The sequence below is a fragment of the Zootoca vivipara genome, chromosome 10, assembly GCF_963506605.1.
Source record: "Zootoca vivipara chromosome 10, rZooViv1.1, whole genome shotgun sequence".
Classification (NCBI taxonomy): domain Eukaryota; kingdom Metazoa; phylum Chordata; class Lepidosauria; order Squamata; family Lacertidae; genus Zootoca; species Zootoca vivipara.
The window spans coordinates 24,407,672-24,433,777 of NC_083285.1; the positions used below are offsets into that span (position 1 = coordinate 24,407,672).

At 42.3% G+C, this 26,106-nt stretch overlaps 1 protein-coding gene across 1 annotated transcript; it reads right to left on the bottom strand.

Annotated features, from left to right (window-relative positions):
* Positions 1–1,207: 1,207 nt before the first annotated feature.
* AMIGO2 (adhesion molecule with Ig like domain 2) lies at positions 1,208–24,585 on the bottom strand. Its single transcript, XM_035128480.2, has 2 exons — positions 24,405–24,585; positions 1,208–4,432 (listed from the first exon to the last, which is right to left on the bottom strand). The coding sequence occupies exon 2, from the start codon at positions 4,360–4,362 to the stop codon at positions 2,812–2,814; it is 1,551 nt and encodes a 516-aa protein (XP_034984371.2). The 5' UTR covers positions 4,363–4,432; positions 24,405–24,585; the 3' UTR covers positions 1,208–2,811.
* Positions 24,586–26,106: the final 1,521 nt, after the last annotated feature.

Consider the following 26,106-nt stretch of genomic DNA (forward strand, 5'->3'; position numbering starts at 1 on the left):
TCTCCAGCTTGCAAAACTGATTACCCTATTTTTGTGTCCACTGCATTGAACAACAAACTTTTTAGGTCTAGCCTGATCCTCAAATGTTATTTAAATCTCTATGGCCAAGACAGTAAAAGTTTCCTTTGGCACCAGTTTAATCCCTTGATTATTCACCAAATAAGAGACAGCAGCTAGTCAAAAGGGTTATTTCAACATACTTTGATGCTGAATCAAAGAATTAGGTGAAGGTCATGGGGAATGTTGAGGAAACGGGATGTTTAGAATTATATGTATTTACTTTAGATTTATAAGCTCCCATGCTGCACAAGTAGTCCTTAGTTATATTCACCAGAATGAGCCCTGTGGGAGGTGAACCACTCTCAGCCCCATGTACTGAGAGAGAAGTGAAGCAAGGAAATCAGGAATTGTGTAAGCTGAGTAAAGAGAGTGGAAAGCTACATTGCTTGGGTATAGACAGGATACCCTTGCTTAGGGCTGGGCGAGATATCAATATATCATCCAAAACTGGTTTGAAGTCCATATTGTGATATCAGTTTCATAATTTTTGACCTGGCAATATATTGCGAATCATGATGTGTGTGTGAGCGCTATGCAAAAATCACAATGCGGGGGGAAACTGCGAAGCCAGCCAATGCCTCTACATAGCTCCATCCTTATTTCAGACACTGTGATATATTGGCATATCGCAATGCGTAGCTGGTGATATACCACAAAGTTGAAAACCGGGTATTACCCAGCCCTACGGTTGATCTTACGAACTCTTATGCGAGTCCTTCCAAGACTTGAACTAAACAACCACTGCCATCAGTGAAACATAGCTATTGGAATGGATCAGATCCAGGATACCAGGACACTACTTTATGCACAGAGCATCACAGGGTTAGTGAAACTTTATGCCAGCCAGACACCAGACATCAAACATAACTTAGGGGTGTGATATAAAGCTGCTCCTTGGCTCAGTTGAGAAGTGGGGGAGGAGTGGTGAAAACTCATCCAAAGGCATTTCAATTGCCATGCAGAACCATACATGAGAAATATTTGACAGCAACCTTCATAAGATGATTGCAACTGGCAAGCAAAACACAAAGGCTGGCTTCTCCCAGTTCCCAAGGACACGATGCTACTGAAGCCTTGGCTGAACAAGCTATTCCATGTGCTGTTGCAGCAAAGTATACCTACTTGATCAGAGTGCAAATAGTACAAACAACACTAAGAATACTGGAGTCTTTTGTTTTCTAGAAACAACACAGGTTTTTTTTTTTTTGGTAGTCTATTTTATAACAAAAAAACCCCATACTAAAGCAGATGGAAATCACTATAAAGGCCTAATCCTACAAAATTCTAGTTCTTCTGCTAGGAATGGAAAATTCTCAAAACTGATAAGCCTAGAAATAAGTACTTAATTGACGCTTTCTATATCAAACCACGAAATGCAAATTTCATTACATCGTCATTTATATGCCTGTAAATTGATACATCGTCATTTATATGCCTGTAAATTGGTACATTAATATGTTCCGAAAAACCTGCCGAATTACTCCGATTCTTCCAAGTAAGGCTGCAATCCGGGAAGCTGGATGCAACCAGGTTCCCCCGTCAGCTGTAGAAGGCAATGTCCGGACATGCCAGCCATTTCATCGCTGATAATGAGAAGGCCTGGCTGCTCCAGGATTCAATTTGGGATTGGTGGTTTCCATTATGGCTCTCATTAAGTCAGCAAAAGTGTTCAAAGTGCAGTAGCTCATATACAAAACATGAAATTGCACAAACCCTGGTTCCTTTACTTCCAAACTAATCCTCTGCTTTCCTCTCCTAAGATATTCTGTCCTCAAGCCACACACCACATACGCAAGAATAAGTAGGTAGACTGAAGTGGCCACATTCCAGAAGCAACATAGCTCCTGTCTCTTTAAGAATGGTGAGGAACCCAGATATTCCAAAGGTGCAGCTTCTCCCGTCTCTGTGCACTGGTGGGGAAACTTTACCTGTTGAATATCGCTATGGCTCCGATTTCTTAACAGGAGCAAAGTGCTGTACCTTTTCAGAAAAAAAGCATTAAAGGCTCAAGTGGTTTCTAGATCGTAACTTTGAACAAGTGTTTTCTGTCAAAGTTTTCATATAGTGAAAGTTTATTTATACCACGTAATCATACATTCGGTTACTGGCTATTGAATCTCTAGTATTCAGAAGGAGATGACACCACTCCTCCCCCCAAAATCACAAAGCTTAGGTCATAATTTATGCAAAAGCCCATTTTGAAATATTTCTGTTGTATCACTTCCTTTGTTTCTGTTATGTGCTCAGTGCCTAAAGGCAGAAACCAGAAGTTTAGTAAATGGCTATTTCTCTCTTTCCCTATCTAAGCTCAGCTCTAGGAGCCATATTGATTGTGGTTCTGATCCCTGACAATTACAATTACACAAATTCTATACAGGTACACAGCCAAGGATCTAATCTGCTGGGAAGCTCTCCAATACAAGCTTCACTGAAGTGAATGGGAGCAGTGCACAAATGCCACTCATTGAACGGCACTCACATGCCCATAAGCACAGAAATTGAAACAGCAGTGGCATCTGTCATGATGTGGCCACTTCAAAGCAGGGAGCTGCAAAAGCCATCTAGCAAAGTGTTCCTCCCCAGCACTGGTCCAGGTTTACAGAATGAAGGGCATGTAACCACCACCTATCAGAACGACCTCATAATTTCTTTTGCTTTGAAAGAGTTTCCCCTATTCTTTTAAGATTGGCTAGAGGCAGGACAGCTAGCTGTTGAAAGAGTTAGCCATACAATGCGAATGCAGGCAGGAAGCTAAGAGGACGGCATGAAAGGCGTGTCCGAAAACACCGAGTTCATGGAATCGGAGTCCGATTTCGTTCGGGGAGTTTTTAGGATACTTTCTGCAATGATGTTCTCACCAGGAAACATCCTTACTTTCCCATTCTGTCCCAGCTTTGGCTCCTTCACGGGCTCAAGGAACACCACCCTCTTGCCACTGCTGGCTTTTTTCTCATCAGCTGGAAGGTCCAGGGGAGGATTCGAGGTCAATATGGAGGCATGAGGGTTACTTTGGCTCGGCTGCCTTTTCCTTCTCTTGGACCTGCACCGACAAGGGCACGGCGTCAGGTAGAGGTAAAGGAGGACCAAGATAATGCTGGCTACACAAGCGGCAAGGGTGGTGAAAGCCGTGTTGAAGGTTTCGTGAGAGTGAGACCGGTCCACGGTGACATTGCTCACGTTGATCTTCACCTCGATTGTCTCATTCAACAGTCTTTTCCTGTTTATTGCAATGCAGGAATAAAGTCCAGCATCCTCATACTGGACCTCGTCGATTTCCAGACTCCCATTGAGAAATACTCTGAAGTGTTCAATATCTTTGCTGGGCTCCAAAAACTGATTGTCTGGGCTGATCCAAACGAAGTGGGTGCCTGCGTCGCTGATTTTAGTGTCGCAAGGTATGATCAGCCTCTCCCCAAGTTGGGCTTCCTGAATAAAGCCAAACGCATGGAAAGAGCCATTGATGGTGCTTTCCGAGCAATTCAAGTAGTTGTCGTGCAATAAGGGCAGTTTATTCGTTTTGGAGCCTGACCGCAACACACATGTATACTCAGCCTTGAAATCCTCCACCGAGCTGAAGTGTCTAAGATACCAGAAGCTTAGCATGGAGTAAAGTGTGCAGTCACAGTAAAAGGGGTTCCCGTGAAGATAAATCCCACTAAGATGTCTGGCTGGTACTAAGCTCATGTAGTGAATGGGTATCGACTGGATTTGGTTGTAAGAAATGTCTAATAGCACAAGTTCGGAGAGTTTACGTTTCCCAATGTACAAGTCGATTGGGAACTGGGAGAGAGAATTGTAACTCAAATAGAGCTTCTGCAATTTGGGTATTCCCCCAAAAGCAGCAGAATCAATATGGGCAATGTGATTGTTATACAGCAACAAAATCTCCAGAGCTCTCAGTTCCTGGAAGACAGGACTGCCAAGGGACCTCAAGCTGTTGGACGACAAGTCGAGGTACTTGATATTGGGAGTCGCGGAAAAGCTTCCTGGGGAGATACTCGTGATGCCGTTATGGCTGACAATGAGGGTGGCCAGTTTATCAAGCAACACTGGCATCCAGTCGTGATCCAAAATCCCAATTCGGTTGTGACTGAGGTCCAATCTTTTCGTGTGCTTGAAGAGGGTTGTGGGCACTCTCGAGAGGTTCTTGCTGGTGCAGCTCACAATGTCGCTGGCACAAATGCAAGCGGCAGGACACATCGCAGAGGCACTGCGGCACAAACTTATGGCAACGACCAAGAGGCATATCAGTTTCTTGTAGTTCACGTGAAGAGCTGAAATGGTGTGCCAAACCAAAGACATGACTGTGTTTTAGCCGTCTCCCAGTGCTCCTTGCCACACTTTATACATGTAGTTAGCTTTGCGCCAGTCGCTGTCAAGAGAAAGAGAAAGAATATTAATCTCTACAAATCACCCAACGTCTCAGAGTGGCATGGTTGTCACCAGAAAGCATAGGGTGGGAGGGAGACAGGAGTCTGTGTAGCTATCGTTTCCTTACACGAGTGAGCTATCCCATAGCTTTCCTGAACCAATTTTAGGGCATGGAGCTAATTTTTATGAATCAAAATACTGTAGTTTCTAAACTTGGTACCTGCCAATTTACATTACTCTCCAGTTAGACTGCCCATCTCTTTGCAAAGCCTAGCATTACACACCGTGTCATTTTGTATTTCTTTTTCAAACTCTATGGGTTTTCTCAAATGCAGAACTGGGCACACCATGTCTCGAGGCTAAAAGCCTGGTGCCGAACATCTGACTGGGTCAATGTGCGGTTTTTCTTCCAGCCACTGGTGCATGGATGAATCAAAATGACATCTTGGAAAGAAGTAAAACAGGTTACTAGGATAAATATTTTGTATACAAATAATAGTGTGCACTACCACAGTGTTTTATGCAACACAATGCTCTTTCCTGAGATCCTTTTATACCTTTTATTTCAGGGGATGGCCCCAAATAGACACGGATATGTACTTGATTGAACAGGAATAGCCAAGATGCCAAACATATGAAGGCTTATTCATATGCTCCTGAGAAGAAGCATATGGGTAGGGATGGAGAGAAATTCAATTCAGTTCACATGGGAAGCTGCATTCACCAGATTTGCACTTTCCAATCCAATATGAGAACAGAAACAGAGCCATTCCTTAAAATTCACACTAATCTGAATTTTGCGATGCTGTTCCTCACTCTTTTTTTTAAAAAAATGCATGCACTAGGTGAATGTGTGCATTAAAAAAGTAATATTTAGCTGAAATGTATTAGGAGAAATTGCTTGCAAAATGTGTACATCAATGTGTGCATACAAAAATATATTCATTAGTAGAACATTTCACTAAAATGGTGAATAATTTTCATGACGAATATTAAAATGAAAGTTTGTAAATGTGGAGAACCAGATTTAAGACTGGGAAAAATGAGAAACGGAAAGAAATAGAATTGGCAGATCTTTTCATTTCATCCCTACCTGTAGGCATATTTGAATTGGTTTCCCATATGGGTGACCTGGATGAAATGCTGGCATCCTAGCTGGCAATGCTAGCGTCCCAGGAGATCCAGTGTTAGAACTGCACTAATGCCTACTCTGGGCAAGCATGTTCAAACGATTCTACAGCTACGTAAAGCCCAGTTCTTGTGGAAGTGCTTTTTGTAGGTTGAAATATATGATCATATTGCTGCCCTCCCCATGCAGTTAGTCTGCACGTACTTGGCATGTTTTGCTGCTATTGTCTGGTATTGTCTGCTTTATATGCTTCTACAAACACAGGCAGTCTTTGTTTCGTGGTATTAGGGTCACTTTTGGGGGAGTAGGGTGAAGGAGCAAATCGGAATTTAAAACTACCTTTACAAGATAGCAAAAAGTGAATGATAATGTGAGCTTACAGTATAAGAAAAAATGTGTGTTTTTAGAAGGCTTGGGCTCCCTTAAATATGCCTGCACTGCTAAGTGACTTATTATTATGAAGCACCAACACAGAACAGCCTGGTTATTTCTTCTTCGTCTCCATTGCCTAGCAACTTGCATCATAAGCAGAAGATACCTCCTGATTAGGTAACACTGTTACTCTGCACCTTGTGGAAATTCTGAACCAGACAATATACATTTGCAAATAGCATTCTTTTACTGTAACAAACTAACTTTGAGTGCCCAAAACTTGCTGATCCACTTGTGCCAGATCATTCGGGTTCCAATGACCAATTCCAGCATAATCAAGTTTTTTTACTGAAGTTTCAGTCCACTTTTACTATTTTGCCTATACAGTACTTGTAATGCCTAATAAAAGTTTGGTGATCATAAAACATGCATATATAAAAATTCTAAAATGTATACAAATAAACAGCCATGTAAAAATATGCAACAACAAGTATTTTAATTGGAGTTTCTTCCCGCTAAATAGTGCCATTCACCACTCTAAGTTTCATTCTGTATCTAGTATGTTTCAGCTGTATTTATAATTCTCATGGGCTTATCCTCAAGTCAAGACTATCCTGTGACATGGGTCACTACTGTTTCCACATTACAGGTGCATAGCAAAGTTCAATCGCCACGAGTGGTACTCACTTGATAAAAAGAATGACTGTGCCTTTCCCCCCTATATCCCCCTTGTCTAACACGGAAGGAAGATATTCAAGTGAAGTCTCTGTGCAGTTGAAGGGAGGCACATAAAACCACTGCAAAAACAAACAAACAGGCACACTATTGCATCCACGCAATCAATATCACATCAGTTCAGCCCAAAGCCTGCAGATTCTCAAGAGGTCCTCAGAACCCAAAACAAGATTAAGAACATAATCATTCCCCTCAAGTAGGACATGAGTGCAATATCCATCTCCTGCCACCGCTTCCCACAGACTGGTATCCAGGAGCATACAGCCCATGACCGTAGAGAGTTTATGAAAAAGCAGTACCAAATTCAGTGAAAACAAGTCTAAAAAATGGCAGCAGTTGAAGCTCTGGTTTGGAAACTTTTCTGTTCATAGTTTGCATGGCTTCCCACTAACAAAAGTTATGTTATAGTAAAAATCCAAGCTTCCCTCTTCATTTCAACTATATTTCAACTCTATTTGGAGGGAGGGAAGAAGGATGGAGTATATATATTATGTTTTGTCTTGTTTTGTTTATATTAAAATCAATAAAATTATTATTAAAAAAATACAACTATATTTGTTCAAATTACATTCTTTTAATGTTCATAATCTTGACACTGGAAGCCACAACAATTGAAATGCTTGTGTTCTTGGGAATTGCTTTTAAATAATTTGAAATAATGTTGACTTTTTTAGCAAAATAAACAATCAGAAATGTACTTCTAATTAAAATGTTCAAATCCAATAGAGCTTGGGGACATTTTAAGAAAGGATCAAAATGCCAGTCTTACATTTGTACATTTTTCCCCAAACTCCAAAATTCTGTATTTTCCCCATTTCAAATCTCCTTCAAATGGGAAATAACAACAAATATATATTGCTTCCCCATGTGTTTTGAATTTTCTACATGGGTAATAAAGAAAAATGTGTTTGGTCTAAATATAAGGGTGATTTCTTCTGTGCCCTAATATGAAATAAGTGGGAGGGGGAGAAAATAAAAAAATGGCAATTTTAGTTGTTAGACTCACAGAAGACTCACTAGATTTTATTGTTTTATCTTTTTGTAAACAACTTTGAGGTTTTCTATAATCCAGCAGGGTATCAATTTTATGAAATAGGATAGAAAGGTCTCTTGCTAGGATACTCTCTCCCCCTCCTGATCAAAGACATTTTTTTAGTTGTATTGTAAAAGAATCAGGAATATTATGGCTTATTTTCACTGTGTTGTTGGAAAGAACTAGATGACCCAAATGCGCATCAGGAGTTCTTCCTTTTTTAATAAAATGATATGGATGCAAACCCACCTGCAGCAAACAATTCTCTTATTATGGGACTTTTAGAACAAATACTGTAAGTGTTGGGACGCGGGTGGCACTGTGGTCTAAACCACAGAGCCTAGGGCTTGCTGATCGGAAGGTTGGCGGTTTGAATCCCTGCGACGGGGTGAGCTCCCGTTGCTCGGTCCCAGCTCCTGCCAACCTAGCAGTTCGAAAACACGTGAAAGTGCAAGTAGATAAATAGGTACCACTCTGGCAGGAAGGTAAATGACGTTTCCGTGCACTGCTCTGGTTTCGCCAGAAGCGGCTTAGTCATGCTGGCCACATGACCCGGAAAAACTGTCTGTGGATAAATGCTGGCTCCCTTGGCCAGTAAAGTGAGATGAGCGCCGCAACCCCAGAGTCATCCGCGACTGGACGTAATGGTCACGGGTACCTTTACTTTACCTTTTTACTGTAAGTGTTACAACCAAACATTTAATAATAATAATCATCATCCTCATCCTCATCATTCCTGTCACTCAAACAATGGCTCCTTTATTATAAGAAATTGAAGGATTATTCACACCCACATCCACACAGAGAGGGGTGGCAGTGATTAAAGCCTAACAACAGATTCTGTTTTATTACTACCTTTTACAAACATTGTAAAATTCAAAGAATATTTGGACTTGGTGTTCTAGTTAAATTAAATACAAGTAAAATAATATTTGGGCTTTTATTATGCTGTATAACCAGGAAGGGCTGTGTGGGTGTTCTCTTCCTCACAGTGCTGAAGCGAATGAAACATTCACCCGGAGAGATCTGTCATGCGCCTCTTTTCTTTTTCTGGCACAATGGATTAGAAAGATCTGGGAAAGGTTGGTACTGGACCATCCTGCTTTGTGGAAGAGATGGGAGAATTTCTTATCCCCTTTAAATAGTCTACTTGCAGCGCTGTTGGCTTTTGTTAAAAAAAGGCACCCAAAACGATTGTTTCGACTGCGAATTCTATGACAGAGGCCTGCTTTGTCCTGCACTCTACGTTGGGATATTAGAGTATTAACATGCCACTCTGAAATACTAATGGAGAGTACATAATACCTTTTGAGGTTGCCAGTAATCCAACTACGAAGCAGGACTTTCAGAACTTGGTATAACACTTTTGTAATTCTGCACCAAGTTAAGGTAAATTCGGCATCACAGAAACTCAAATTATGAACATGTGGTAAATTCTCAAACACCTGTTTAAGATCCTAGGCAAAAGATGGGTCTTCTAACATTACAACACTGGCTAGACAAGGAGTAGTCAATGAAGTGCCCTCTTGATGTTGATGAACTACATCTTCCAGCAGCCCCAGTCAACATGGCCAACAGGATTTGTAGCCCAATGTGAGACACCATATTGGCTGCCTCTGCACTAAACTTAGGGAAAAACTGAATCCAAATTAGGGCAATTCAGATGCAGGCTCCATTAGTTCTCAGTAAAAACCACCAAGAGTCTCACGACATATCAAAGACTTAACAAATTCATTCTGGCATGAAGTATCGCCGACATGGGTGTGGGGTTTGAGGAATGGAAACAGTGACGTCAGAGGAGAATGAAATGCAAAGAATACAAGACTGTGTTAATTACATTCAAGCTTAAAGGTATGTAAACTAATAATAGAGACCATTCACGAAGCAGTCAGATACAAACACGCCGACAATGGCCAGCTGATTAACACATCAAAGGATAAAACCCATTATTTTGATTCAGGCTACAGGTGACAGAATTGAACATCTGATCGGTCTTAATTCAGAAGTTTCATGATGGAGTATTGACTTTGTCTGGTTTCACTTATGGGTGAAAAGATGGGCAGTGAAGGTGGACATTAAGAGGAATGGGGACCGGAAGGACTGGAACGTCCAATCCTTTCTTTTCTCCAGCTCATCAAATCTGATAGTCATTTGGGGATGGGAGATAGAGAGCATTAATGGAGAAGAGGACTAAGGATCTGTGCTGAGCCATTATCCACAGAACAAGCAGAGATCCACCTTCATTTTCCTCCAGTTTATGCAGTTCAAGAGGCACTGAGCTCTTGGAAACTCAGGGCTTTGGTTCAAATGGAGCTTTCATGAAATTTTGATTACCAATCAAACAGGAACAATTCAGTGTGATAGGCTAACTTTGAGCTGTTTCTATGTTTCTGGCTACAACCAAAATAGAAAATTTCCCAGACAACCGTTCTGCATGAATCTTCGGTAGGAAGAGTTTTTAGATGGGTAGTTAAATTAACCATGCCCTAATCATTTGGATTGTTTATTAGGCAAAAATTGACTCCTACCAACAAGCATGGTACTGGCTGCATTAAGAAACATGCAGTGACAAACATTATGTTTTGAGTGTTGCTTTGCTCTGTGTTAGTTTTGCCCAAGTATTCACATTTCTAAGTGTTTAATAAGCAACCTGTATGCCACATCATACTTTCCAAATGATCTGCTGATCCTTTCTTTTCTTTTCCCAACACCAGTGCTTTTCCGGTTTGTGTGTGCCAAACACAGTGGCAGTAAACAAGCAACCAACACCAGCCAATGAGTTACTTAGTAATAACATATGGGTGTGCATGCCACCAAGACATAGAATCATAGTTGGAAGAGACCACAAGGGCCATCCAGTCCAACCCCCTGCCAAGCAGGAAACACCATCAAATATGGCTTGACATATGGCTGTCAAGTCTCTGCTTAAAGACCTCCAAAGAAGGAGACTCCACCACACTCCTTACATGCTAACAAGCATGGTGGTACATTATTAAAAACAAAATCAGCAGCCCAAATGAGATGCTGAGAATCACAAAGAACATGAAGACTTACAGCAGAAAATTAGGGGCAAGCTCACCCTGCCACCCATTTAATTGGATGGAGGAAATAGGCTATCCCAGGGGTCAGCAAACTTTTTCAGCAGGGGGCCGGTCCACTGTCCCTCAGACCTTGTGGGGGGCTGGACTATATTTTTTGGGGGAAATGAACTAATTCCTATGCCCCACAAATAACCCAGAGATGCATTTTAAATAAAGGGACTACATTCTACTCATGTAGAAATACCAGGCAGGCCCCACAAATAACCCAGAAATGCATTTTAAATAAAAGGACACATTCTACTCATGTAAAAACATGCTGATTCCTGGACTGTCCGCGGGCCGGATTGAGAAGGCAATTGGGCCGCATCCGGCCCCCGGGCCTTAGTTTGGGGACCCCTGGGCTATCCTCTTGTCAGATCTAGAAACTGAAGGTGTCAGGTCTGATTTCTACTGGTCTATGTGATGACTCACCTAGGACTGCAGGTTATAAATTCCTATAGGCTGTGATTTTCTCTCAGGCTCCAGTGTGAATCACTCAGGCAAGCAGCCCATTTGCTTCATTTGAACTTGTATGGCAATAGATAATAAATGATAATAATATTAATAATAAGAATAATAAAAATAATTTATTATTTATTCCCCAGCCACTCTGGGCGGCTTCCAAACAAAATATTAAAATACAATGGTCTGTTAAACATTAAAAACGTCCCTAAAGTCAGCCTCTATGTCAGACTGGGAGGCATTAAATGCTGCTTGCTTGCAGGATTTCTCCTTACGGCAGAATTCCAGAGACTTGTGTCTCTTAATTTGCACTCTGTGCCTCTTGCATTGTCTCCTCCCAGTTTTCTCTGATGTCCCAATGTAGAAAATGCTGATGGTGTATTTGCGTGAAAGGTATAATGGGGACAGGATGGGGAGAGAATTCTTGCAAATGTCCCTCTTACCATCAGGGATGAGGAGAATCTAAGCAGATGTTCACCCCTTTTATAACCCTTCCCTCCAGTTTCTAGAACCACATATCAAAAGACAATAGTGTCCCATGAGTGCTACATTTAATGCTCAGGGTTATGAAGATTGGTTTACATTTAAAAATATTTGATCAGTTGCTTCAAAACTGCGGGATGACCACTGTCACTGACCTTGAAAACTCCTGTTCTCTAAGACTCTTCTCAAAAGTATGCTGCCAGTAGCAATGAATACAGGGGGCAACATGGGTTTATGACTTTTTCTATTTGCTATCTCATGTACTTGGCAATAATGATTCTCTGCCTCTAAATTTTAAACCGAGGAGAAAATATCTTCCACTTTTGAAAAGAACAGACCTACTGTGTAACCAGATTATAGCATGGTGCTGATTATTTATTCAGAAATTACTCTAATGTCCCATCAAATTGCTTCAGGATGGCAATATCTCTCCAATCTAATTTTAATGTCACATTAGCACTAAAAAAATAAGGTCAGCCAAGAGGCAACCATCAAGTCCAACAGCACCCAGTAAGATTGCTAACCAACAGCTTTCTCATATATGATGTTGCCAGAACCATTTAAGAAACCCAAAAAAACTCTGAACTGCTTCTGAACGTCATTAACACAAAATGGAAAATGGAAGATTACAAAATCTAATGTAAATATTCATCAATTATGGGTTGCCCCCAATTCAGAATATAAAAGAGGAAATTCAAACACCATTCTTAGTACAGTGGTACCTTGGTTTAAGAACAGCTTAGTTTATGAACAACTTGGATTAAGAACGCTGCAAACCCGGAAGTAGGTGCTTTGGTTTGTGAAATTTGCCTTGGAAGCAGAACATGTTCCGCTCCCTGTTGATTGTGTTCCATTTGTAAATTGAGTCCCCCGCGGCTATGGGAAAGCACACCTTGGTTTAAGAACACTTTGGACTTCCGGAACAGATTAAGTTCGTAAACCAAGGTACCACTGTATCACTGATGAAAAAGGAAGGGGATTCTAACCCAACGTTAGAAACCCATTAAAAGCAGAACAGTCTCCATGATTGGCTAGAATAATGGAGTTACAGTACTGCTTCACAAGCTTTTGCCTATTGACCCTTAAGATAAATACTGTTTATGACTATTTACCTATTTTTATTGGTCAGCTACTTTAAGGATTCTATATACTTAAAAAGTTGGATATTAGCTCTCTAAATAATGTGCTCTGTTTCTGATGTTCAGAGGGTGAGCACCATTGCATACACATTCAAAACACTGCTACGCCCGCACACGCAACAGAGAGCTCAGCAGGACTGTATGAATGCCAAGTTTTGTAGTGGTACAAAAAAAATTCTAGAAGAGAAATCCTAGAGGGAGGACCCTCAAAACAACCCAGTGAGTACTGAGTGTGCCCAGTAGTCATGAAATTCTGATTAACTGTAGGGGGACAATAATATTTATTTTAAAAAAATCAGAAAAGAGGTGGTGGTGGTGGAAAAGAGCGGCTGAATTCCTGAAAAGAACACTCCGTATCACAACATCTTGACACAGCTCCCACTTTGTAAACAAAGAAAACTGAGATCAAAAAACCCTACCTAGAAAATTAGATGCTGGTGAACAGGACTGTAATCTACCATGCTCCCTGTCATACAAGCTTTTCTGTTTACAGGGAGCAACATTCAATTATGTGAGCCCTCATTTGGAACCTGAAATGATGCAGCCCAGAGGAAAAGTGGACAGTACATTTTAAAATGAATCTCCCCGTGAGCCCACGGGGCCTGCTCCTTGCTTATCTGGCCCATTTCTACCTGGTCTGAGGGGATGGGGGCTTGACTGACTCCAGCTGCAAAAGCTGCTCCTAAAAGTGCCAGAAATAATTCATTGAGAGCCCTGGGATACCTGCTCATCTGTCTTATTTTCACCTGGCCTGACTCCAGCTACAAAAGGCTGTTCTGGATGTCAAAAGCCGCTATTGAAGGTGCTTTACTGTGAGTCCTGCTCCCTGCTTGGCTGGCCTACAAAGGCTGCCCCTCAAAGTGTCATCGGATTGAAAGTCCCACAAGACCTGTTTATCTGGGCTATTGTGATCTGGTCCGAAAAGGGGAGCCTTGACTGACTCCAGCTACAAAGGCTGCTTCCGCTGTAGAGAGCAGCAGGGTGGGGTATCACTTGTTGCTGATGTCAGGATTTAGTTTTGGAAATGCATTGTTTTTCCTGTTAATCTGAAGTATTTTCTGGTATTTTTGTTGATGGACCTTGGAAATTATCAAAGGACTGTTTAATTTAATGTTTATTCATTAACAGATGATATGTTATCATTGGTTTATCAATTATATGGCTATTTAAACTTCATGAGCTAGATTTAAGTTACTTTGTTTTCATTGTCCTTGTTACTGCTTTTTTGTTTTGTTCTACTTGACTGTGTCCCAGGGAAAAATAAGAATGAGCTCACATTAATAATATACATTTAAAGCACATGGTTCCCCCCTACCCCCCCCCCAAAAAACCCTGGGAGCTGTAGTTTAAGGGTGTTTGGAATTGTAGCTCTGTGGGGAAGAATTACAGTTCCCAAGAGTTTTTGGGGGAGGCTAGGTGCTTTAAACACATGGTGTGGATGTGACTCAATTTAATTCATGCATTGCTTTTGCATTACAAACAGCAACTTAGCATTTCTAGAAAACTATTTTGATTTCTTTGCCATTGTAAACATATTATATTTGTTAAAGTTTAGGGTCAAGTTCAAGGTGCAACTCTTTTGCATTCCTGACATTTAGGGTTAAAACTGTTCAACAGAGAGGAAACAAAGAACTTTTGAGCTGTATATAGGATGGTTTTTTTGGGGGTAATTGCATATGGTGTTGGCCAATAAATGGAAGAATAAGATATTGCTTGGGATACTTGAGGATTTAATTTGATAAGCATTTTAAAGTGAAACTAAGCTGACCGACACTTCATAAAGTAATATGTGGATCCTTCAGATCTCACTTCTTCTAATCTTGCACTATAGTTCTTGGCGGAAAAAATAGTACTACCAAAATGTGTATGAAAATTTTCTCATATACCATGGCTGGAAAAACAATGCTCCTCTGAATGAGTACTAAGCTAAACAGCAGCTGCCTAGTCCCATACTGTACAGTATATGGAAACCTATGGTTTCCAGCAGTTTTCCTTAGGTGAAAGCAAAAATACACATAAAAAGCACAGTGAAAATTTAAAGCATAATTTGGGAATGAGGAAAAGATGAAATGTCACGGAGGGAGATGTGAAATGTACCAATTATTGCAATAGGTTGACTAAAATATACTTTTGGACTGAATTATTTTCCAGAAATTCTCTACAGTCACAATGACAGTATTATTGGGAGGGGGGCAAAAAATCTCACCAGGATGTTTAGAATGCACTAATCCTTGTCGGAAGAATCAGCATGCTATTTCTCGAACGCTGCATTAGTGAACGACTGAATCCTGGAACAGGGCTTTGTAGGGAAGTGATTAAGGATACTACTATGAATTTATGTCAAAGCCAGATAGAGGAGCAGATTCAAGTCTGTTCAGCTAAAATGTCATGAAAGGCCAGGCAGATCTCTTTTACAAATTCCTTGACTGCAGTATGTTAACTCCGCAAGGGCATGCTCCTGGTTTCATTCAACAGAGATGTTCAGGCACCAGAAAACCCAAGCTTAATATTCAGATGTAGGGATCATTACTGGCGATTACACAAAAAAGCACAAAAGGTCAACAACTCATAATGCTATCTTGTCATCCTTTTCAATCACATGGCTAGCTCCAGCAAGCCAACAAACATTTTATAAACATAGAATCCAAGAAGTATGAAATGCCAGGATCACTTCTGATCCTAAACCACTAAGCTTGAGGTTGATTGCACTAAATTTAATACAATTTAAGTCAAAGAAATAAAAATGGCCTGCTCATATTTTAAACATCTATTACCGGGCCCAAAGTATCCCAGATGCCTGCCATTCATCCCCGATGATGATGATGATGATGAGATACCCAGGAAACTAAAACTCACCATTTCTACAGTTCTAATCTCTTCTGTTATAACAATTGGGCAAGTTTGCATAAAAGAAGAGAAACCAAAGCGATCTTCCACATTGCCTTAAATATCCGTAATCTACAAAGCACTGACACACTGCTTAATTCACTGGTTCAAATAGTTACAGATAGCATTCATAGTCAGGTATTGAGGGGGGGGGCAAGAGGCAGAGAGATGTGATGCTAACACAGGGAAATTATTTAGCATAGTTTACATGCCAACAAGGACTAGTTTTCAGTACACCAAGCATTCATGTTTGCAATAGATGAAACACACAGTTTGTCTGCTCTCATTTACTGTGATACTTCCAAAGATTTCCTGAGTCATAGCTGTATTGAGTAAAGCAATAACATTTTGTGCCACCACCTTGAACACCAACAAGATAAACACCCCAAGATATTTGAAAGGAAAGGAGCAGAAAAATAATGAAGAATGAAACTGTGGGTGAGTTGTTCACGTGTCTGAGAAACTGGTCCATTGCCTACTCTGGATTCCCCCGAAGGAGAAGGTTTGACGTTTGGGGGTTCTTCTGGATCCAGGAATTGCCTGTCACCAACTGCATCTGGTTTGGCAACTGCAGGCATTCATGGATTGGGAAAGCCTTGCCAAAGTAGTTCATGTGCTGGTTTAACTTGGTTACTTCCAAGACTGCATTACTGCAATGCGCTCCATGCAATGCAGCCTCATGCTTGATCCAGAAGCTACAGTTAGTGAAGAATGCTGCAGAACAATTGCTGACAGGAGAACACTTCAATCTCCCAGGACATTCTATACAAGATCTCAAAGTAGCTGTCTTACTACAAAATAATTTCAGAAATAGACTGGAAAGAGAAGTTGCTGAATTGCAGCTTATCACCAAGCTTAAAACCATGGAAAGACCTGGTTTGAACAGAGACGTTGGATTCTTATCTCATTTTACATGATAAAGCGATCTTCAGACATCTCCCCCCTTGCTTTTTCATGCAAGACCATTTGCAGTCATTTACAGTCGTCAACAGCTATCAGTCAGTCAATCACCCATTTCCACAACCCTTCTGAGTGATACCCCTCCCCACCCTTTCTCTACATATGAGCATCTGGGGACTTCTATTTCAGTGTATCTGAAGAAGTGTGCATGCACACGAAAGCTCATACCAAAATAAAAAACTTAGTTGGTCTTTAAGGTGCTGCTGGAAGGAATTTTTTTATTTTGTTTCGACTACATCAGACCAACATGGCTACCTACCTGTGACAGGAGTGAGGTCTTGTCAGCATATAAGACCTGTGCTCAGAGATTTGCATTGGTTGGCGATTTGCTACTGGGTCAACCTGGGACCAGTTTGTCTTGCTAAACCAGGCATCCCCAAACTGTGGCCCGCCAGATGTTTTGGCCTACAACTCCCATGATCCCTAGCTAACAGGACCAGTGGTCGGGGAAGATGGGAATTGTAGTCCAAAACATCTGGAGGGCCGAAGTTTGAGGATGCCTGTGCTAAACTGTCAAGCAGAAGCAGCCCCTGGATTTTTAGGAATCAAGCTTTGGGTTGATTCTTACAAATCAAGCTGTGGAAAACAAGTTCTGGATTTCAAATGTGAAAAACACCTATCTAGGGCACAAACTACTTCACTGGTTTATTATTTAAGGCATTCTCTTTTTAAAAGCACAAAAAACACCACTCTTTAACCGAGTGCTGCTATAGTTTTATTCTAGTTCCTATGTTCTGTTATCCTCTGAGTTATAAGAACAAAACCAAAAACACAGACTGATCCTTCACAGTCAATCATAAGCAACTCTGCTAATGACTGTTGAGGAGAAAATCTCAGGAGAAAACCCCCTGTATGGTTTTATCTACACACAGAGACTGTGAGATGCAGGTTTTGAGTTTCAAAACACAAGGAGCTGAATGCTGCAGCTTCTGCGCTCTCTATAAGGTTTCTGTCTCTATTGGACACCCAGAAAAATGGAGATTATCCTCCATTCATCCTTTTCAAGCTGTGTGGCCATTCCTATTCCAAAATCCTCTTCACAGATGGAAACAATGCTTTAGGAAGGGGCTTTCAAGTTTTTGGCACTATTTTAAAGCCTGTTAGTATTGTAATGACATTTTCAGAGAAAAACTCATATTCTGGAGAAATCGCAGAATTCTTACATGGGTTCAATTTCCCCAGGCCTACTTTTCCTCCTTCAGACAATAATCTCAATATTGCTGGGTTGATTAGAAGATTTCTTTGGGGGGATTTATTCTGCAATCCTACTTTCTTGAGACACAGCAGCTGCAACTAAATCCACAATGCTGACAAACCTCCAAATTGTGATGACGTTGAAATCCCATAATGTTAAAAGTCAGACCATGTAATGCACCCCAGCCTTCTCCAGTCTGGTGCTCTGCAGATGTTGTGGGACTCCAGCACCCATCTGCCCCAGCCAGCTTGGTCAATGTGAGGTTTATTTATTAAGGTATTTTTTAATATATAATCATAGGGACCCAGGTGGCGCTGTGGGTTAAACCACAGAGTCTAGGGCTTGCTGATCAGAAGGTCGGTGGTTCGAATCCCTGCAACGGGGTGAGCTCCCGTTGCTCGGTCCCAGCTCCTGCCCACCTAGCAGTTCGAAAGCACATCAAAGTGCAAGTAGATAAATAGGTACCACTACAGCGGGAAGGTAAACGGCGTTTCCGTGTGCTGCTCTGGTTTGCCAGAAGCAGCTTTGTCATGCTGGCCACATGACCCGGAAGCTGTCTGCGGACAAACGCCGGCTCCCTCGGCCTATAGAGCGAGATGAGTGCCACAACCCCAGAGTCGGACACGACTGGACCTGATGGTCAGGGGCCCCTTTACCTTTACCTTTATATATATAATCACCCATTCTCCCACAACAGTCACAAAGCAACAAAATATAGAATACAATTATTAAAGCCAAATTCAAATAAAATGCTTAGGGTTGTCTCTGGTGTTAGACATACTCAGAGTAGACTCATTGAAATCTACTGACATTACTCATTTGGGTCCATTAATTCAAATGGATCTACTCTGAATCAAAATAAGTTGGATACACCTCATTCATAACTATTATAATAGCAGCATCTTACTTAAAATGGAGGATGAAGATTTCTAGAAGAACTCACCTCTAGAAGGCTGGCAGGAGAGAGACATCCTCACCTGTCACAGCAAATACCGTGTTTCTCCAAAAATAAGACACCGTCTTATATTTATTTTTCCTCAAAACCCCCCCACTATGCCTTATTTTCAGGGGATGTCTTATTTTTTTCCTCCTCCTCCTGCCACAGCCGGCATTGCTGCTGCGCCTATCACTATGTCTTATTTTCGGGGATGGTTTATATTCCTTGACTGCTTAAAAATCCTGCTACGGCTTATTTTATGGCTACGTCTTATTTTCGGAGAAACAGGGTATGTTGTGGAGGCAAGGTGCACTTCAGTGGGGAGACCACCACAATGGGGCCCCACCAAAATGACCCTTTCATGGGTCGCTACACTGCTCACATCATTCAGAGCAGAGAACACAAAGAGAACCTTACCTACTGATCCTAACAAACAGGCATGTACATAGTCCAAAGTATCTGGAGGGTGCCAGGCTGAGGAAAACCAGCCAACATCATTGTAATTATTCAGCTTAAAGAGGGAGAGGACAAGTGGGCAAGTTCCCAAATGGTTTTATGACCACCCTATTCCATCAATGCCTGAGTCTAGATTCATGTATTGAAATGGTTGTAATGGACCATAAAGAAGGCTGATCGCCGAAGAATTGATGCTTTTGAATTATGGTGCTGGAGGAGACTCTTGAGAGTCCCATGGACTGCAAGAAGATCAAACCTATCCATTCTTAAGGAAATCAGCCCTGAGTGCTCACTGGAAGGACAGATCGTGAAGCTGAGGCTCCAATACTTTGGCCACCTCATGAGAAGAGAAGAATCCTTGGAAAAGACCCTGATGTTGGGAAAGATTGAGGGCACTAGGAGAAGGGGACGGCAGAGGACAAGATGGCCGGACAGTGTTCTCGAAGCTATGAACATGAGTTTGACCAAACTGCGGGAGGCAGTGCAAGACAGGAGTGCCTGGCGTGCTATGGTCCATGGGGTCACGAAGAGTCGGACACGACTAAACGACTAAACAACAACAACAACAACATGGTATGAATGTGGCCAGAGTAGTGTCCCTCGATCACCACTCCTGTGTGGTACTGCTATACCAGTTACATTGCTTTATGTCATGTACCTTGGAATGTAACAGGCATAGCCAGTGCTATTTTTATAGAAAAAGAGGTGCCAGAACTCACCATGAACGCCTTCCTTGTTCTCTTGTAATGGCAATGGTGCCCACCTGAAAGGTGCCAGAAATGAGTTCTGGTGAGTTCCGGCTGGAAAAAAGTCCTGGGTATAACGGGGGGGGGGGGGTCCTACTCAACATGGGATGTACAAAACATTTCTGAGGCCATACATCTTGAGACAAGACAAATACGGGTGGCAATGATTCATGAGAAACGGCTGTAACAGTTGCTGGCTGTTGGTTGGTTGGTTGGTTGTGTCCCCAAGAAACACCCTGCATCCTTGGAGCCAGCTGCCCAAGTCTGCCATCACTGGTAGTCCCCCTGGTGTCTACATATGGAAAGTCATTTGTGGCTGAAGACAACATAGTAGTTTAGAACAGCAGGCTTTCAATAGCAAGAATTGCACTGAAATTCTTTATGCCACTTATGTTCTGCTTCAAATACCCAGGGTCTCCCCTCCCTGAAAAAAAGAATACATCAGAAATGTAGGACAGGACAGCTATGATAAAGCTATTCTATTTAACTGTCACTTGAAATTGTTGCTAAGCTTTTTCTGCAGTTGAACTTTAAAAGAGAAGCATATGGTTAGATCGTGGATGGGGAAGCTGTGGTCCTCCAGATGTCATTGAACTCTCATCAGCCACCATGGCGACTGATCAGGGATGACTGATCAGCACTACAGCTTCTCCACCCCCAATATAAATGAAGTTCAAAAGAGAGGCTTCCAACAGCTTAAGGCAAGGATAGCTGATGCCACACCCTCCAGGCGCACTACAACTTCCATGCTCCCTGTCCATTGGCTTTGCTGGCTAGAGCTGATCGGACCATCTAGAGCAAGCATCCCCAAACTGCGGCCCTCCAGATGTTTTGGCCTACAACTCCTATGATCCCTAGCTAACAGGACCAGTGGTCAGGGATGATGGGAATTGTAGTCCAAAACATCTGGAGGGCTGAAGTTTGGGGATGCCTGATCTAGAGTCAAATATCTAGAAGGCACCATGTTGACTACCCATAGCTGCCTTAGGCAGCCAGCCAGAAGAGTTTCGTATCATTTTCAGACAATACTAAGGCAAAAACAGTGATGCATTTCTTACGAAGATATTCTCTGTGCCTTTGCAAGTCCTCGTAGAAAAATAAAATAGAAAGATTTCCATCTGATTCTTTAACAGTCAGCCATTCCAACTCAGGCTCCTGGTTTTGAACCAAGTCCAACTTTGTAGTAATGTTGATGGATATGAGTAATAATTACATATTTTCTTCTCTGTAAGTCACTTTGAGAGAGCTGTTTTTGCTGAAAAGTGACCAATGTGTTTATTAAATAAACACCAAAATAAAGGCAGATATGAATAAAATGGGCATTTTAGACAGCACAAGTATTTTGTGATAAAAAGCAGAAAGGCAAATTAATTAAACTACTGGAAGGTATTGATGGGTTGCAGATTTCCCTACCAATAGACATGATTTGACAAATCCGTGGGAAGTAAGAGAAAAGTTAAAGAAAGTATGGATTCAATGGTTTTAACAAAAGGAAACCATCCTGCTCTTGTAATTATGTCTAATGTTGTTTTTAAAAAAAGGAAAGAGAAGAATAATTACGTACCCTATACAGGCCTCACCAGAAATGCTATTTCCTCTTTGGGACATGTTCCAAAAAAACAATGTAACCAATTTAGAAATTAACCAGATGCCAGCAACAATGATAAGCAAATCTTTGGGATACATTATCAAGTTTGAGAATTACCCAGCCAAAATTTGATATTAATTCATTGATTTCCACAGGAGTATTAAGCACTTGCTGAAATCTCTCTCCCTTAAACTGCTTAACTGGTTGGATTACGAGGTTTCTTGTTCTCTATTCACCCATCCTATGCGTACAGAATCTCTTAATCATGCTTTGCTAAGGAATACATTATTTGAAATTACACGCATACATTGACTCTGTGAGAATGTATTTGATTGTTGTGCATTATTTTGAACTTTGTATATTCAGTTATGATAATAATATAGGATAACAAGCATGGTTCAGCATGTTACCGGGGAGAATAACCTCCCTAGTTTTCAAATTGTGACAATCCACTGCATTTGATATAGTGACTGATTTGATCATCCCTGCCTGATGCAAAAATAAACCCAAGTGGCTGATATCCAGTCACATAGAAAAATGTGCTAAACCACAAGAATCTGAACTATGTTTTGATTCCCGGGTAGGAATCTTGATATCTATTTAATGCAGTGTTTGCCAAGCAATTACAAGTTGATTAATCACATGGATTTTAATCAATTAATCAACTGCATTTAAATACAGAGCCTTTATGAGGAAAGTTCCTTCTACTTGCTCCCCTGCATATAAGTTACTCAACAGCTGGATAAAACGAAAAGCTACCACCCCTTGTTTGAAGGGAATATTGTCTTTCATATGCTATTTCCCATCACACTTGAACCAGGGTACAAAATGTTCCCTGCAGGATTCCAGTTGATCTAGGTCTAAGCAAAGATAGTGACATTGATTTCAACTGACTCAATTGCTTGTTGTTCTTATTGCTAGAAGAAAGGCCATAACGGTTTCATTCCAAGGCACAAAATGTCTGATAGCTTTGGATAAAAATGGGAAGAAAGTTATCTGATTATTCTCCCTTAACCTTGGCACAAGGAAGGAGAGGGTCCATCTGTACAACCTGCCCAGTCATTTGCTCTTCCACATCAGCCCTTACCAATCAGCTGAGGGATGAATTTTAATCTGAAACTCAAACTGTAGGCTGCAGTTTGAGCATCCTTACTTGAAGGTCTATAGCAATCGATGGGACCTACTTCTAAGGAAAGGTGTCTACTTGGGACTGTGGTGTTAACTGATAAATCTACCAAGCAAATTCCAAAAAAGCTTGCAGCCATATTTTACTTTGAAATAATTGCTTTGTATCTCACAAATAAAAAGAAATGAAAGGTTGTATCCAAGTCATACTCAGAAGTAGACCTCAGAAGACCTACTGAATTCAATGGACTTACATTAGCCACTCCTTTGCTTTCTGTGGGTATGCTCAAAGCAAAGGAAACAAAATTCAGGTACTCTTTGATTGTACGCAAAAGACTTTGCAGAAGTTTGCATCTATATTATCGGCATCTCTCCTAATCACTTTTATGTGAATGATAAGGGAGAGGGACAGATGTAAACACTAATAATTGCAACCCCACCAGTTTTATACCAACATATATATCCCCCGTTTTTCTGATTATAATAGACTCCTGTTTACATAAATAAAAAGGGACTATATAAATAAAGGGTCATTTTTGGCATTTGTAATCATTACTTCCTTGCACATTTTCCCTTCTTCCATTTTGCCTGGGGCCTACAGTACCATTGGGTTACAACCTACATACTGCTCACTGTTACCTAAACTTAATCCCACCTGTCCCAGCCAGCATCTGACTCACCTCCTTCTTTACCGAGTCTGATTATTAACCCACCTCCATGCAATTTCGACATCCCGCCTTCTCCCAACATATTGCTGTAGGGAATGCATGTCTTCCCAATTACCTAGCCAGGTTTGCAGCTCCCTACTGAGATTTGCCTCCGCCTGCAATTCGTTTCCCTTTTTTATGTTTTCTGTCTTGGCGCCTGAAAATGTGCTGCTTTTAAAGGCCCACGGAAATCTACCCCAGCTGCCCCCATCTTTCTCTTTGGGGCAAGTAGGGATCTGCCGTTTGCTGTATCAACTCCCCTTGAACTGTAACGCACCTCCGATTCCTCTCCTTACCATTTTGCCCCTTCCTTTTCAACCCCGCATTCTACTCTTTCTATCCCCCATCCTAACTTCATTTTTAGAAATCTGGTGCCAGAGGCTTTCCTTGTCGCCACAGTTGAACATCAAAGTTTCAACAGCAAAGGGATTTTACGGAATCGTGGAGCCTCGACGTTCTAATATATGGCCATTATTTTCTGGAACGTTGTCATGTATAGGGGACACTGAATAAATCTCAAAATAATCGCCACGCCACCCCCCAAACAAAAACCTATCTCCAGAGTTTGCCAATACGTCGCTTCTCTGTCTCTCCCCTGGCATTTCATTTCACTCCACTCCCGTCAGAATCCCATTCCATTCATAATTTCGCACGTTACGAAGCCTACCCTGACGCGACGGATCTCCCCGCGTAAGATTTACACCGCGATGCCCAACTCTTCGACGTAAATCCCTCTGGAACAGAGGGCGGATTGCTTCCGAGTAATCGTGTGTAGGATCGCGCGCATAATCCTTAGGGCGTGCGCGTGTTTAAAGGGTGAACGAGACTCCGAAAACTCCCTGCCCTCCCGGGTCAAAGCACCCTGAGCAGTGTTACGTCTGGACGGCGAAAGCGCAGCACGAAGAACCCTCCAAAGGACCACCCCTTCGGCCAAGCTTACCTCTGATCCTGAAGGTGCGGGAGCCAGTGCTTCATGGCAAAGAGCTGCGGAGATCCGGCGTGGGACCAGGGGCCTGGGCTTTCGCGCTGCGCCTCCTCCCGCCGTGCATGCTCCTTTTCCCGGAGTGCGCTGGAAGTTTTCGAGATCCGCAGGAGGGAGCAAGGAGGCGGCGGCAGGGCAGGCGGCGGCGGCGGCGGCAAGCGAGCGAGCAATCTAAGCGCGCACAAGGCATCCCCTGCGCACCCGCTCCGTCGCCTCCGCCCACCTATCCGAAGCGGATTGGCTCTCCGGAGTCGGGAGCCTCGCGATTGGCCGAGCGAGCCGGGCTCGAACCAGCGCGAACGGCCCTGGCGACAGAGCGCGTCGGTGAAGCTGCCGGAGAGCTCGCAGCGGCGGGAGCGTTTCGATTCTCGCTCCTGGGTTGGCTTGCCAAGGGCCGAATCCTTAGCGGCAGCGCAATGCCAGGGGCGAACTCCAGGCGCAGAATGGTTCGCCCCCGCTAGAGATGAATGGGGCGGCGCCGCGCAGTCGGTGGTGGAGCGTTCCGCACGTGGAGAGGTCCCCCAAGGGAGGTTTGGGTTGGAAAAGGCTCTAGAGGAAATTGAGCAGCGGGTGGGGAAAGTTTTTATATTGCATGATAATGATGATGATGATGATTTATTACTTATACCCAGCCCATCTGGCCGGGCATGCCTAGCCACCCTGGGCGGTTCCCATCAGAATATTAAAAACACGATAAAACATCAAACATTAAAAAAACTTCCCTAAACAGGGCTGCCTTCAGATATCTTCTAAAAGTCAGATAGTTGTTTATTTCCTTGACATCTGATGCATGAGAAGCAGCCAGCTAGCCAGACCGTCAAATAATAAGACCATAGCAATTTCTCTTCCTTTGCCCTGCCAGCAGATGAAAGAGGAGGGGATGACGGGTCACCAGCGACCTTCTCTGAGCTTTGCTTCTCTTGGGGGAGCAGGGAAGGTGCTATAGGAGTCAACTTCTAGGGGCTGAGGTCCCGTCACTCCCCTAAAATATTTGAGGGGGCCATCCCCCCCAAAAGTTGATTGGCACTGCCATTCAAATGGTGTGTGTTCACCATGTCTTATGATCCATTTATGCCTATGAATGGTCTGCGACCGCAATAAACTTTCATTCATACCATTCTATGCACACTAAGAGGACCATTATCAGTGCCAGATTTAGGGCAGTGCAGGCGCTTCCCCCTCATAAGGCACCAAACCAAGAGGGAGCAAAACAACAACTTCTGCTTTTGTAATAATGTGAAGTTTCAGGGAGCCTATTGAAAAGATCCATTAAAAGGCAGCTACAGCTACGCCAAAAGGAATGATTGTGAAAATATTACCGAAGTCTGCTCCTGATCTTATCCTCCCCTATGTTCTTGGCTGGAAGGGGTTTGGGTGGTGTGTTGGTGCCTTTCTGCCAGCCTTCATTTGCAGAGAGGAGCACCACTGTTGGTGAAGGTTCTGTTATGGAGGATGCTCCCGCTGTGTACATATGGATGGAAAGCTAAAGGCAACAGCAGGCAGAGAGTCCCAGAATGGGTTGTTGACAGAGTTGATCACCAGAAGTTTTGAATCCAGCAAGAGGTTCAGTCTCCTCAGCTACATCAGTATGGAGCTGTGTGTGTGTGTGTGTGTGTGTGTGTGAGAGAGAGAGAGAGAGAGAGAGAGAGATTCACTCTCC

What these genes read in the sequence shown, in the direction of transcription:
- AMIGO2 (XM_035128480.2), bottom strand. Translation starts at nt 4,362, where the DNA reads ATGTCTTTGGTTTGGCACACCATTTCAGCTCTTCACGTGAACTACAAG.